At 33.0% G+C, this 12,202-nt stretch overlaps 1 protein-coding gene across 1 annotated transcript; it reads right to left on the bottom strand.

Annotated features, from left to right (window-relative positions):
- Positions 1–7,483: 7,483 nt before the first annotated feature.
- On the bottom strand, positions 7,484–10,256 carry LOC112772923 (flotillin-like protein 4). The gene is made up of 4 exons (XM_025817940.3): positions 9,770–10,256; positions 8,969–9,264; positions 8,621–8,869; positions 7,484–8,182 (listed from the first exon to the last, which is right to left on the bottom strand). Exons 1-4 carry the CDS (start codon positions 10,152–10,154, stop codon positions 7,664–7,666), a joined length of 1,449 nt encoding a protein of 482 aa, XP_025673725.1. The 5' UTR covers positions 10,155–10,256; the 3' UTR covers positions 7,484–7,663.
- Between the last annotated feature and the right edge of the window lie 1,946 nt (positions 10,257–12,202).

Genomic DNA, 12,202 nt, shown 5'->3' with positions numbered 1-12,202 from the left:
TCCTAATACTTTTGGTTTATTATAAATATATTTTGTTAGTTTAAGGATAAATTTTATTATTTAAAGATTATTGTATATTATTATTATGTATTTATTTTTAGAGTAAAAGATAAATAGGTCTCTGACATTTTTTTTGCGGACATTTTTGTCTCTGACCATTGAAAAATACTTTTAAGTCCCTGACATTCTTAAAAGTTGGACGGATCAGTCCCTCCGTCAGACCCAACGAAAAAGTTTGACGTGGCTCCCGTAATGCTTGTCATGCGTACGCGTGGGTCACATACGCGTCGCCATGAATTCTCCACTTTGCTATGAATTCTTCACTTTGCATGTTTTTTTTTTTCATTTCTTTCAAGCTATTCTTGCCTTCAAAACTTTAAATCACTCAAACAAACATATCAAGGCATCGAATGAGAGAAAAGTAAATTAAATCTAGCAATTTAGGGTGTGTTTAGGATTCACGTTGGGAAAGAGAAGTCCGTTTGAGTGTCTTGAACGTCTCATTTTTATGTTTGGCAACTTTCTGAAACTCTGAACCCAGAATTGCTTTCACCTCTGAACGTACGTTCATGTGAAGCAAAAAATTCTAGCTTCTGCATTTACATTGGGGAATGTTGATTACAGTTGAGAAATTAGATGAGAAATTTATTCCTTTTTTACCAACTCTACCTTTCATTTTCTTCTATAAAAAAGATGCAAGTAAGCATATAACTTTTACAGTAATTTTTTCTGTATGTTCTTCGTTCTAATTTTTTTTTGGGTTAAGTACAATTTTAGTCTCAACGTAGAGGCCGAAAATCGATTTCGTCCCCACCCTTTTTTCGCTACAAAATGGTCCCTAAGGTTTAATGTAATTTTAAAATCGTCATTCGGACATTTATACCCTTCCCCCTTCTTCTCCAAAATTAACCAGAAGCGAAGCTGAACCACCACCACCACCACCACCATCATCATAAGAACAATAGATAATAGAATCATAAGAACTCAAAATCAGAACCCACCACCACCACCCCCACCCACTGCTACTCCATCACCATTTGCATCACATCAACCACAATTCAGAAAATCATCATCATCATCGACATCATCATCAGAACCCAGAACTCAGGATCCATAACTCAAACTCAGAAAAAAAAATCCAGAACTCAAATTCAAAAAAATAAAAACTCAAAACTCAGAAAATCATTATCATCATCGTCATCATCATCAGAATCCAGAACTCAAAAAATCCCCAATTTCATCTTCAATTACAAGAACCAAAAATTCATAAATATAATTACCAAAACAAATGACGAGACGAGGTGCGACGGTGAGGAGGAGGTGTGGCGACACGACGACGAGGACGAGGGCGAGGAGTAGGAGCAGAAACGGCTCGCAGCACACGGTGAGATTCAGCGGCGAGGACTGAACGATGAGGAGCAGGAGCGGCGGCGCGACGGTGTAAGACACACAATTTTAAAAAGTTATTAATAAATTATTTACTATCTATTATATTTGTTTAATATTATATTTTTAGAAATTTTTATATATAAGTTAAGTATATTCTTATTTATTATTTAGAGTTCTTATAATTGAAAAATAGTGAGTATTTTATATGCATTAATTTTAAATATTTATATTTTTAACTTTATTTTATAAATAATAAAGAATTAATTTACTTATCTTCGATTTTTATTAAATTAGCTTTTAACTAACAATAATTTATAAATTGGTAATTAAAAAGTATTTTAAGGATGACTACTTTAAATCAGGGGCGAAACTAGGTTGAAGTTGAAGGAGGGGCTAAAAATTAATCTTGTAATAAAAAAAATAAAATAAAATTTTTAAGGAGGGTAAAATAAAATTTGTACACAATTTATAAAGAAAATTTGAAGTTTGGGAGGGGCCATTACCCCCTTTTTATTATAGGTAGCTCCGCCCCTGCTTTAAATCTAATTTGATTTTTAATTATTATTCTATCTTTTTATTTATTTTATAAAATTACATTATTATACCTAAAATTTTAATAAAAATACCTAAAATAATCTACACTACCCCAAACCCTAATTACACTCACTCACCTTCTCTCACTCTGACCCACACACACGCTGAATCCAACCCCTCACTCACTCAGTCAGACCTACACACAACACACACACTAAACACAAACCTAACCTAGCAGTTCAAAGGAAGAAAGAAGAAAAGGAAAAGAAAAAAAAAACAAAGGGATCTGTTATGATGCACGGACACGGGACACGATACGATACGGGACACGTCGACACGCGAATTTTAAAATCTTACATGACACGGGAACACGCATATATATAAAATATAAATTATTTTTTAGATAAATTGTAATGATATTTTGATATTTTATGATATCAAAATATAAATTAAAATTTTTAATTATTTTTAATGTCTTATTTTAATTATATCAAATATTTAAAATATTTTTTGTTTTAATAAATAATAATATATACTATATCTAAATTTATTTTAAGAATATATGTTAAGAATAAGACTGGACACGCGGATACGTGATTGTATTTAGGTGTGTCCAGGCGTGTCCGGAAAAGAATATTTTATTTTTTACTAAGACACGGTTGGACACAGCAGACACGCGTGTCAGACGAGTGTCGGTGAGTGTCATGTCCGAAATGTGTCCGACACGCGGACACGATAACTCAGCGAAATGTCCATGCTTCATAGGGGATCTGGGAAGGGGGACCGAGGGAGAAGAAAGGGATGAGAGGAGAGGGAAATCCGAGAGAGAGGAAGGGAGCGCCAGGGGAGGAGAAGCTCGCCGCCGTCTACCTCGCTGCCGTCGTCATCCAGGGAGCTGCCACTCCTGGTCGTCGTTGCTGAGCTCGTCAACCCCGTCGCCGCCGTCTGTCCTTGCCACTGCCAGCTGCGCCGTCGCAAGGAGAGGGAGTCGCGCCGTCAGCCGCGTCGCCGTCCATAAAGCCATCGCCGTCAGCCGCGTCATTAATGCCGTCGCCGGTTTTCACCACGCCTTGTCACCACCGTCGCGCCGTGCTTCATGCCATCGCCGCCACTGTTCCGTCACAAGAGAAGGACGTGCGAGGGAGGAAACAGAACCGCGAGGGAGCTCAGCCACGGAGAGAGGAGACGCGCATCGGATCTGTCGCTACCGGTCCACCCATCACCAAACCACGTTGCCGTCCGTGAAGCTGTCTCCGTCGCCGCTGCCGGAGGTCGCCATCGGAGCAGCCGCTCCACTTTTGTCATTCTTCTTTTTACAGTGAGTTGCCCGCGCCTTGAAGCTCTTTCTGTAATTATTCTAGCTACCTGTGGTTAAGGATTCTGATGTATAGATGTTGTAGGGTTAATTTTATGGGTTTGCATGTCAAAAATTAAGGTTGTTGCTGAGCCACTGAAGCTCCTGGCCGCTGTCGGAGCTACTGCCAGTTAAGTTTGGGGTGGCTAGCGTGTCATTCTTTTGTTCCAGTACCCTACCCCGAAATCCTCACCTTTGGTTTTCTGTTGTGTGTTTTGAGGTTTCCACGATATTGATGTTTTAGGAATTAGAAACCGAGGTCGCACGTCACGTTTGAGGAAGCAAGCAGAGCTGAGGTTTCAGTTGCCATTGATTTCGGGTCGAGAGGAAAGGAATTTCTTTGGATTGTGGTTTGAACGTGTCGAGGTAGGGGCGTTTTCTTAAATTCATTTTATTTTTAAGAGTTGTTATAAGTCGATAATAGTATGAAAAATATATGTTTATAATTACATGAGTTTTATGAATTGAATTGAACTATTTAGATGGTTGTGATTATTTATTTGACTGGTTTACTGAATTATTGAGGAAGCTAGTTATTTTGATTCACTATTTTGGTTTGTTAAGTTGGTCGTTATTGAATTGATTTTCTTTGAATTACTGGAAGATGTTTAATGTTGGAATTCAGTTTGATTTTGGAAAGGATTTGATATTGAAAACTAGTGAGAATGGGTTGAAAAATGTGGTTTTGATGGGACCCGCAAAAGTGACATAGTTCGAATTTTAGAGGAAATGCTGTCCAAATTTTTATAAAAATTGAAGCCTTTGTTTATAAATGGTTATTTAGAAAGATTTAGATTTTCAAGGATTTTATAATTTGATTTTTGGGAATTATGAAGAAAAAGTTTACGTTTGGTGCTTGATTTATTTAGAAAAGAATGAATTATATTTTGAATCTGAATTATTGAAGAAAGTAACAAGTGGTATGGTGAGAATGAGTATGAGAGTGAAGATTGATTTTTTTTAGTATGATTTTTGAATAATTGAATGACAATGAGGATGAATGTGAAAATGAGATATGAATTAGTATCGAAAATGAAACTGATAATTATGAGAAATGATTGAATATATTGAGCTTGGGGTGTTATTTCTCTCATGTCAGCTTGGGGTATTATTTTCCCCATGTCAGCTTGGGGTGTTGTCTCTTCTCCCCATGTCAGCTTGGGATTCGTCCCATGGATATTATTGAGGTTGGGGTGTTCTTTCCCCATGTCAGCTTGGGGATTTTTCCCATGGTGTATTTTTTTGAGCTTGAGAACATGTCGGGATGGCTACGTAACCGACAGTTGATATCAACAGTCATAGGATAGGCATTCATCATATGCACTTGTATGCTTTGCTTGAGTTTGAATTTGTTTGGGTCTGCCTAATTGCTTAACTGTTATTAATTGTTATCTGAGCTAATTGCTGTAATTGTAATTTATACCTGTGTTTTCCTTGTATGTTTTGCCTATGTTTGTTTCTGTCGTGGTACCTTTGAGTTTGGATATTGATGATGAGATGATGATTTGGTTGTGGAATTGGTTGAGTCGCTGAGTTGAAGTTTGTGATTGGTTTCTGATTGATTTATTAGTAAAGTATAAAAAATCAAGCTGGTTCAGCATAGACTTAATGAACCTATGTTTGGAACAGATTGGTCATTCATAATGTTAGAAAACTTTTAATTTTCTTTTATAGGAAAAACTGTATTTTGGATTTCTGGATACTTAATCACTGAGTTTGAAAAACAATTTACCTGCTAAACATCTTATAACAAACTCTGAAAATATGTGGTGAGACCATGTGGTTAGGTTCTCACCCCCCTACAGACTTCTCTTTTCAGGAAACGGACGAAGAAGCTTATGAAGAGTAGTTGAGTTTAGCTTATACGATAGAAGATGTTTTAGTTTAGTTATTATTACTCTTCCCTTGCCATTAATATTATAACTTTTGCAAGAAGGATAGGAGTTTTGTTATGTGAAGTTTATATATTGGCATGATGTATATATGTATGTATTATTTGTAAGTATTGTAAATTGTATTGAAAAGTATGGATGTATGTTTTGAATATTCGGTTTCAATTTTAAACAGTCCCATATTTTAGTATTAGATATTTTAAGACTCGTCGTAATATCCGAACTATCAGAGTGACGTAGTCGGAAGCGTGGCATTTTGATAGTAGGGTGTTACAGACGGCGAGGGGCAGCAGCGGTGGCCCTTAGCTTTCTCCCTTCCGATCTCTCTCTTCTCCCTTAGCTTTCTCCTCTCTTGCTCTCTGTTTTCCCTTCCGATCACAGGGTGCAGCGGTGCGACGGTGCGGCCTTCCCTCCCCTTTCCCCCGGATTCTCTTTCTCCCCCCTTCTCTTTCTCGCTCCCCCATCTCCCTATTCTCTTTCTCTCTCGGTCCCTTTGATGTCTTTCTTTCTTTTTTTTTATAATTTTTTAATGAAGGGTAATTTGGTAATAAAAAAATAAAATTGGTAAAAATGACGATTTTAAAACAAATTGAAACCTTGGGGGATCATTTTGTAGCGAAAAAATGGTCGGGAACGAAATCGATTTTCAGCCTCTAAGTTGGGGACCAAGATCGTACTTAACCCTTTTTTTTTCATCAAAATCTTTTAGATTTGTTTCAATCACGCTAATGTAAATATTTTAATTTTTTTATTATTTTTAGTACTCTCTTTCATATTTTGATTTTTATGTTTTTTATTGTATTTTTTTATTTATATGATAAATATTTTAATATTATTTTTTTAGTGTTCTAATGTTATATTTTTATTGTATTTTTTTATTCATATGACAACTATTGTTAATATAAATTCTTATTTTTATTAATTTTTATGATATTTTTATTATTTTTTTGTTTATATAAATTCTTTTTTTATCATTTATTATACTATATTTATGTTGTGTATAAATTTTTTTTATTTTTTTATTTGGTTTTATTCATATAAATTTTATTTACTTATTATAATTTTTTTGTTCATATGATATATGTTGTTGGTTGTAATTATTATATATTATGTTTGTATGAAATTTTTTTCTTTTTTTTTTTGTTTTTATTGTACTTCTCTGTACTTTATTTTTGTTTTTATTATATACTAATGATAAGTAATAAAATATTCATAAATAATAAAAATTTATAGTTCAAAATGATACTAAATTAAAGAGTACTAACCGTACTAAAAAAATTATAGAACATTTTCTTTTTGTTTGATATTATAAAATATATAGTACTCTTTTTCATATTTTTATTTTTATTGTATTTATTTTATTTATGTGATAAATATTTTTTATATTTTTTTAATGTTTTATTTTTTCATGTATATTATTATTTTTTTATTATTTTTTAGGTCATCTAAATTTTTTTTATTATATGAAATTTTTTATGAAATTTCTTATTATTTTTTATGTATTTTATTAGTGTTTTATTAGTATTTAAAGTTTTGAAGGTAAGAATGACTTGAAAGAAATGAAAAAAAAAAATGCAAAGTGGAGAATTCATGGCGACGCGTAAGCGTGAGAGGGAAGTCTACCAGCGTGAGAGGAAAGTCTACTAGGCGACGCGTATACGGTGACAAGCATTACGGGAGCCACGTCAGACTTTTCCGTTGGGTCTGACGGAGGAACCGATCCGTCCAACTTTTAAGAATGTCAGGAACTTAAAAAGTATTTTCAATGGTCAGGGACCAAAATGTCCGCAAAAAAAAGGTCAGAGACCTATTTGTCTTTTACTCTTATTTTTATTTTATAATATTTGACTAATTTAATATATATATATATAGAGAGACAGAAATTAAAAAAAAAAAAAAAGAGTAAGGAATCTAAGGCTACACTTATATAGAATAGTTATAGGTATATAATGTTGTTACGTTTCTAAAGTGATGTCATAACAAAGAAAAGTGTAGCTTATTCTTTTGAATTCTGGTAATCATTAGTGTTGAAAAGTGTAGTCTTTGGTTCTGAAGAGCATCACTTCAAAAGCGCACCTTATTTTCAAATATAAAAAACGTAGCCCTTGATACAAAAAAGCGTATTCTTTTAAAATAGGCAATGCTAATATAGGCATTTTCACTAAAGCGTCTCCAAAGTCTAAAAAATGTAGCCTTAGCTTAAGATATCATTTTTTTTTTGCTACATTTTTCAAGTGTACCTCAATGAGTGATTTTAAAAAAAAAAAAGAAATTATGAAGTTAATACTATATATTGAATGTAGAAATAGCCTAATAACAAAAGAAACTAAGCAAATTTATTGAGGAGAACTAATACTTAATCATGTCATATTAATGGTAGATGAGTTAACACATAATATAAACATTCTTTTGAAGAAAATCTCCTAAACTAAAGAGATTGGTAAAATACTGAAATGATATATATTTGATTCGGACTATCATTTTATTAATCTTTTCACTTTAGAGAAGTTTGATCCACATTCTTTTGAGTCAAGGTTCCCATCCAAGCTGGAGGCAGCATACCAGTTTGTTCTTCAACTGTCTTAAACAAAGGTGGCAGCATCTTATACAGACCGGCAACCTCCTTCAAAGCACTACCGCCATCACTGCCTTCGTCATTGCCATTAGTCCAAATGCTGATATTCGGCTTGAGTCCACGTACTGCGTCGCCATTAATCTTAGCAATCTCTTGATACATTCCACCCTCTATCATCAAGTAGTCCCTTAGAGCTGCATAGTTTCCTCCAACTGCTTCATGGAGTGTCTTTAGATATGCACCTTGGGCTTTCCCTAATGCCATAAGCCCCTCTGCCTCCTTCTTCTTCGCGTATAGCTGTGCATCGGCGGTTTGTTGGCGAGCGAAAAACTGTGCCTCTGCTAATTTCTTTTGTGCTTCAGCTTCTTTCTCCTTCTGGAAAAGAACTGCTTCTGCTTCTTTTTGTTTCTTGTATAGTTCCCAGTTGGCCTCTTGTGCCTATCAAATAATTTTACTTGTTATGGATCCATAAAGAGTAAAAGTAACTAGGATTTCATTCCGCATTTGTATATTGACACATCATGAGCAAAAGTGTTTGAATCAACTATCTAATATCGCAAAATTCACAGAAAACAAAAAGTATTTGATAAATTCAAAATGTTATCATGCAGTTATTATTGCAAAATTCAAGAATTGATGATAAGTTGCATTATTTTACTTTGTCCAATGGCCAATCTTAGAAATTCAGTGAGATTACATACTTCATGAGTAGAAATAGTATACAAGGATACTAATTAATAAGTTGTATAGTATAATTATAGATAATTATTTTTTAGTTAGTTAATATCATTACTTTTTATAGAAGGCTTAGGGTTTAGAGTTAGAATTTAAATTTTATATAAAAAATAATTTAAAAAAAGTTCTGAAGGCACTAACCTTGGTCTCATACTCAACGCTTGCCTTGGTAAGGTAATCAGCTCTAAGTTTCTCAGTCTTCGCCTTAGCATTCATCCTCTCAACCTCGCCCTGCAGCTCTGCCTCCCTCAAAGACACTGCCTTTGTAGTCTCCATTTCCGCCAACTTAGCCACCTTCGACCACTCCGCCTTCTTTCTTGCCAGCTCTGCATTTGCCTCTGCCACCTCTGCTTCCTTCAAGTTCTCGAACACCTTCACTGATGTCCTCACCTACAACACTCAAATAAACATGTTTCAAAACTATATCAATTTAAACTATGTATTTCTTTCATTAAAGAATAATGAAAATACAAAACATTATTTAATTACGTTGATCTCCTCCTTATCGCCCTCGCCTTTCTTCTGAGTGGCAATGATCTTCGTCTCAGCATCGATCTTGGCCGCATTCTGGAGCGTCTCGCCTTCCCTGAGCTTGGCACCAACCTCACCCTTCTTCTTGGCCTCAGCAACATCAACCTTGGCCTGATTTGCGGCCTCCATCTGAGTCTTCTTGCCCAAGTAAGAGAAGTACTCATGTCCCGGCACGTCCACCAGTTGCTTCACATTGGCATTGTAGATCAGCAGCCCAAACTGATTCAGTTCCAGCTGAACCTTCTCGAACACACCTTCAAGTAACGGTTACATGTATGTTAGTTTCAACTAGTTGATGTATGTTATTTCTATTACTCATAAGTTTTTAGAAGTTCACAATAAGGTGCAATCATAATTTTTCAGAAGTTCCAAGGTAATAGATATTGGCCAAAACATTAGTTCTCTAGCATTACTTTTAAAAAGGTGAAAACTAAACTTAGGTCGACTTCACGTGAAATTGATATCTCGAAGCTGTTAGATGAAAATTTAGTCAAATCAGTCAAATCATCTAACAGCTCTTAGCTATCAACTTTACGTGAAGTTGACTGCACCTGAGTTTCTACCTTAATAAGGCCTTTTAACCCCACTTTTTTTTTCTACTATAATCATAAATCAACTCTATGAAGTATGATACTATGATACATTGATACATATCTAACTATCTAAATATAATTTAAATTTAGATACATTGTTGATTTAAGAAAGTAAGTTGAAAGGCAGAGAAGGGGAAAAAAAAAGTTGGTTATTGATATTGCATACCTTGCTTGAACTCCTTGGTTCCCCTGAAGATCTGATCCATAGTCATAGAAGCTGCGAGAACACGCGTCTCGCCCTCAATGACTCCTTGGACCAGATCATTAACGTCGTTGGAGAGCTTATCATGGGACGAGAGGAGCTTGGCGTACTTTAGGAGACACTCGTGATCGTCAACACGTGGACCAATTGTGAACACCGAAGGAAGCTTGAAAGGGAGCTTCTCGGCGCTCATGGCTTGGAGCTCGAACGTGTAGTTTACCGGAGAAAGGTCCAAGGTGGTGCATGATTGCCATGGCAATACCCATGCTTTCTTCGCAAGCTTCACGTCTTTGATCCCTGCACCTGTTATTACCAGGTATTCCGATGCATTCGCTACCTTGAACTTCATCAGTTCTAGATTTTGTTGTAGTGCATTGATCTATGACCTATGAGAGAGTATGAGAGAGATGGAGGAAGCTTAATTAAGATAGAAGAATTGGAGTGAGTGAACGAATGATTAATGTGTACAAGACAGAAGAAATAGTCAAATTTATCGCGTTTAAGATTAACAATTTTATCGTTGATTTTTTTTTTTAGAAACGGTTGGTTGAGATTTTTAAGATATTTGTATGTACTTTATATTTAAAAAAAATATTTTTGATTTAAAACTTGAGTTATTTTGAGATTTTTTATTTTCAAAGTTTTTTTTTTTAGTTTATACTTACTCTTGTTTGGATATAGAAAAAAAAATAAAAAAAAATAGAATTATTTGTGTATAGTTTAGATGAAGAGAAAATAGATAAAAAAAATTAAAAAAATATTTTTGGATTAAAAAAATAAAAAAAATCATAATAATATAAAATTATATTAATATTCTTATAATAAAATAAAGTATAAATATTTTTATTTATTTATATTTTATTATATTTTATAAATATTATAAAATATTATAATTTTATATATTTAATTTAAATTATTTATCTAATACATATATAATGTTTAAATGTGAATCTCCATGATGATAATATATTAAAACTAACTTTATATTGATAATTATTAATAATAATAGAATTATAGATAATATTGTAAATACACAAAAAATAATTTTTTTTATTTTTTTGTTTGTAATGGATGAAAATTTTTTTTAGTAACATCCATCCCAAAATTTTGTTTCTTTTCCATTTTTTTAACATTTAAATAAAAAAAATTATTCATTTTTTTTTTTGTTTTTCCTTAAATCAAACATAGTGTTAGTTACGAAAGAAGAGGAAAAGAATAACAATGTTTAAATTGAGGTAATTTAGTAAGGCGAAGTTTTTGGTATAGATATATCAAAATATCTATACTTTTGGATCATACGTGTGTGAGTCCAATAAGAGACGCGTGTTCGCTATCGATAACCTGCAAAATCAGTCCTTTAAAAAAGTGTCATTGCAATAAAAGTGGGTCAGAAATTTTGTTCAGAAGTGATCTTGTGAGGGCAGAAGGATTATTTGCTAATGTGATATTATTATGGAATGTTAGAGATAAAATTTTTTGGGTCATAGACTTCGTGGGCTTAACGAAATTTTGGCCTAGGTGTAAAAAATATAGGAGGAGAACTATCTATGTTTGGGAGTGGATCATCTCTAGTGGAAAAAAAAACTGGAGGGTATCCAGTGAAAAATCTCACTCTTCATTGCATTCTCTCTTACATTTATTTCTAATCCCACTTGTAGAATTAAAGATGGGAGATTACACTTTATTCTCTCCGGTGACAAAAAAAAATAGAGAGGATCCATTTTCATCTATGTTTTGAAATCCATAAGAAAAAGAAAAAAAACATTTTAATGAAATAAGAAGAACAAAGAAAAAAAGAAAAAAGAAAAAATAAGAGTGGCGTGAAGATCCAATAAAATTGAAAAACAGTAGTGGTACATTAAAAATATGTGAACATTAAAAAAATAAAAAAATTAATAATTATAAATTTTATGTTTCTTAAGTATTTCATAATGCATTGGTGTCATATCTAAATTTTAATATTTTTATTTATTTTATTAAAAATTAAATGGATTAGAATGTCAAAAACCTAATTAAATATTATTCATCAATTAAGAGAGGTATTTATAGTCCATATAGAATTATAAGATTATAGGCTACATGTCGTCTTTTTATTCGTCAATATTTTTATCGTACTTATTCATATAAATTTATCATGATACTGAAATATTTTTATATTTATAGTCCATATAAGATTATAGAATTATAGGTTATATGTCGTTTTTTTATTCGTCAATATTTTTATCGTACTAATTCATATAACTTTATCATGATACCGAAATAAATACCTAATTTAATATATTACTTAAAAAATTCATTCAAAATGGATGGCTTAAATACCATTCAATTATATTATATTTTTTTTACAGAGAATTTTGCTTTCATGTTTCAATAATTACCGCGTTGATTAAAAAATAT

This window comes from Arachis hypogaea, chromosome 18 (assembly GCF_003086295.3).
Source record: "Arachis hypogaea cultivar Tifrunner chromosome 18, arahy.Tifrunner.gnm2.J5K5, whole genome shotgun sequence".
Classification (NCBI taxonomy): Eukaryota; Viridiplantae; Streptophyta; class Magnoliopsida; order Fabales; family Fabaceae; genus Arachis; species Arachis hypogaea.
This window is presented reverse-complemented; position numbering and strand designations above follow the sequence as displayed.

Coding starts and splice junctions, on each gene's coding strand:
- LOC112772923 (XM_025817940.3), bottom strand. CDS start 10,154: ATGAAGTTCAAGGTAGCGAATGCATCGGAATACCTGGTAATAACAGGT. Junction 8,870..8,968: donor GCGATAAGGAGGAGATCAAC/GTAATTAAATAA, acceptor TGAGTGTTGTAG/GTGAGGACATCAGTGAAGGT. Junction 8,183..8,620: donor GCGTTGAGTATGAGACCAAG/GTTAGTGCCTTC, acceptor ATTATTTGATAG/GCACAAGAGGCCAACTGGGA.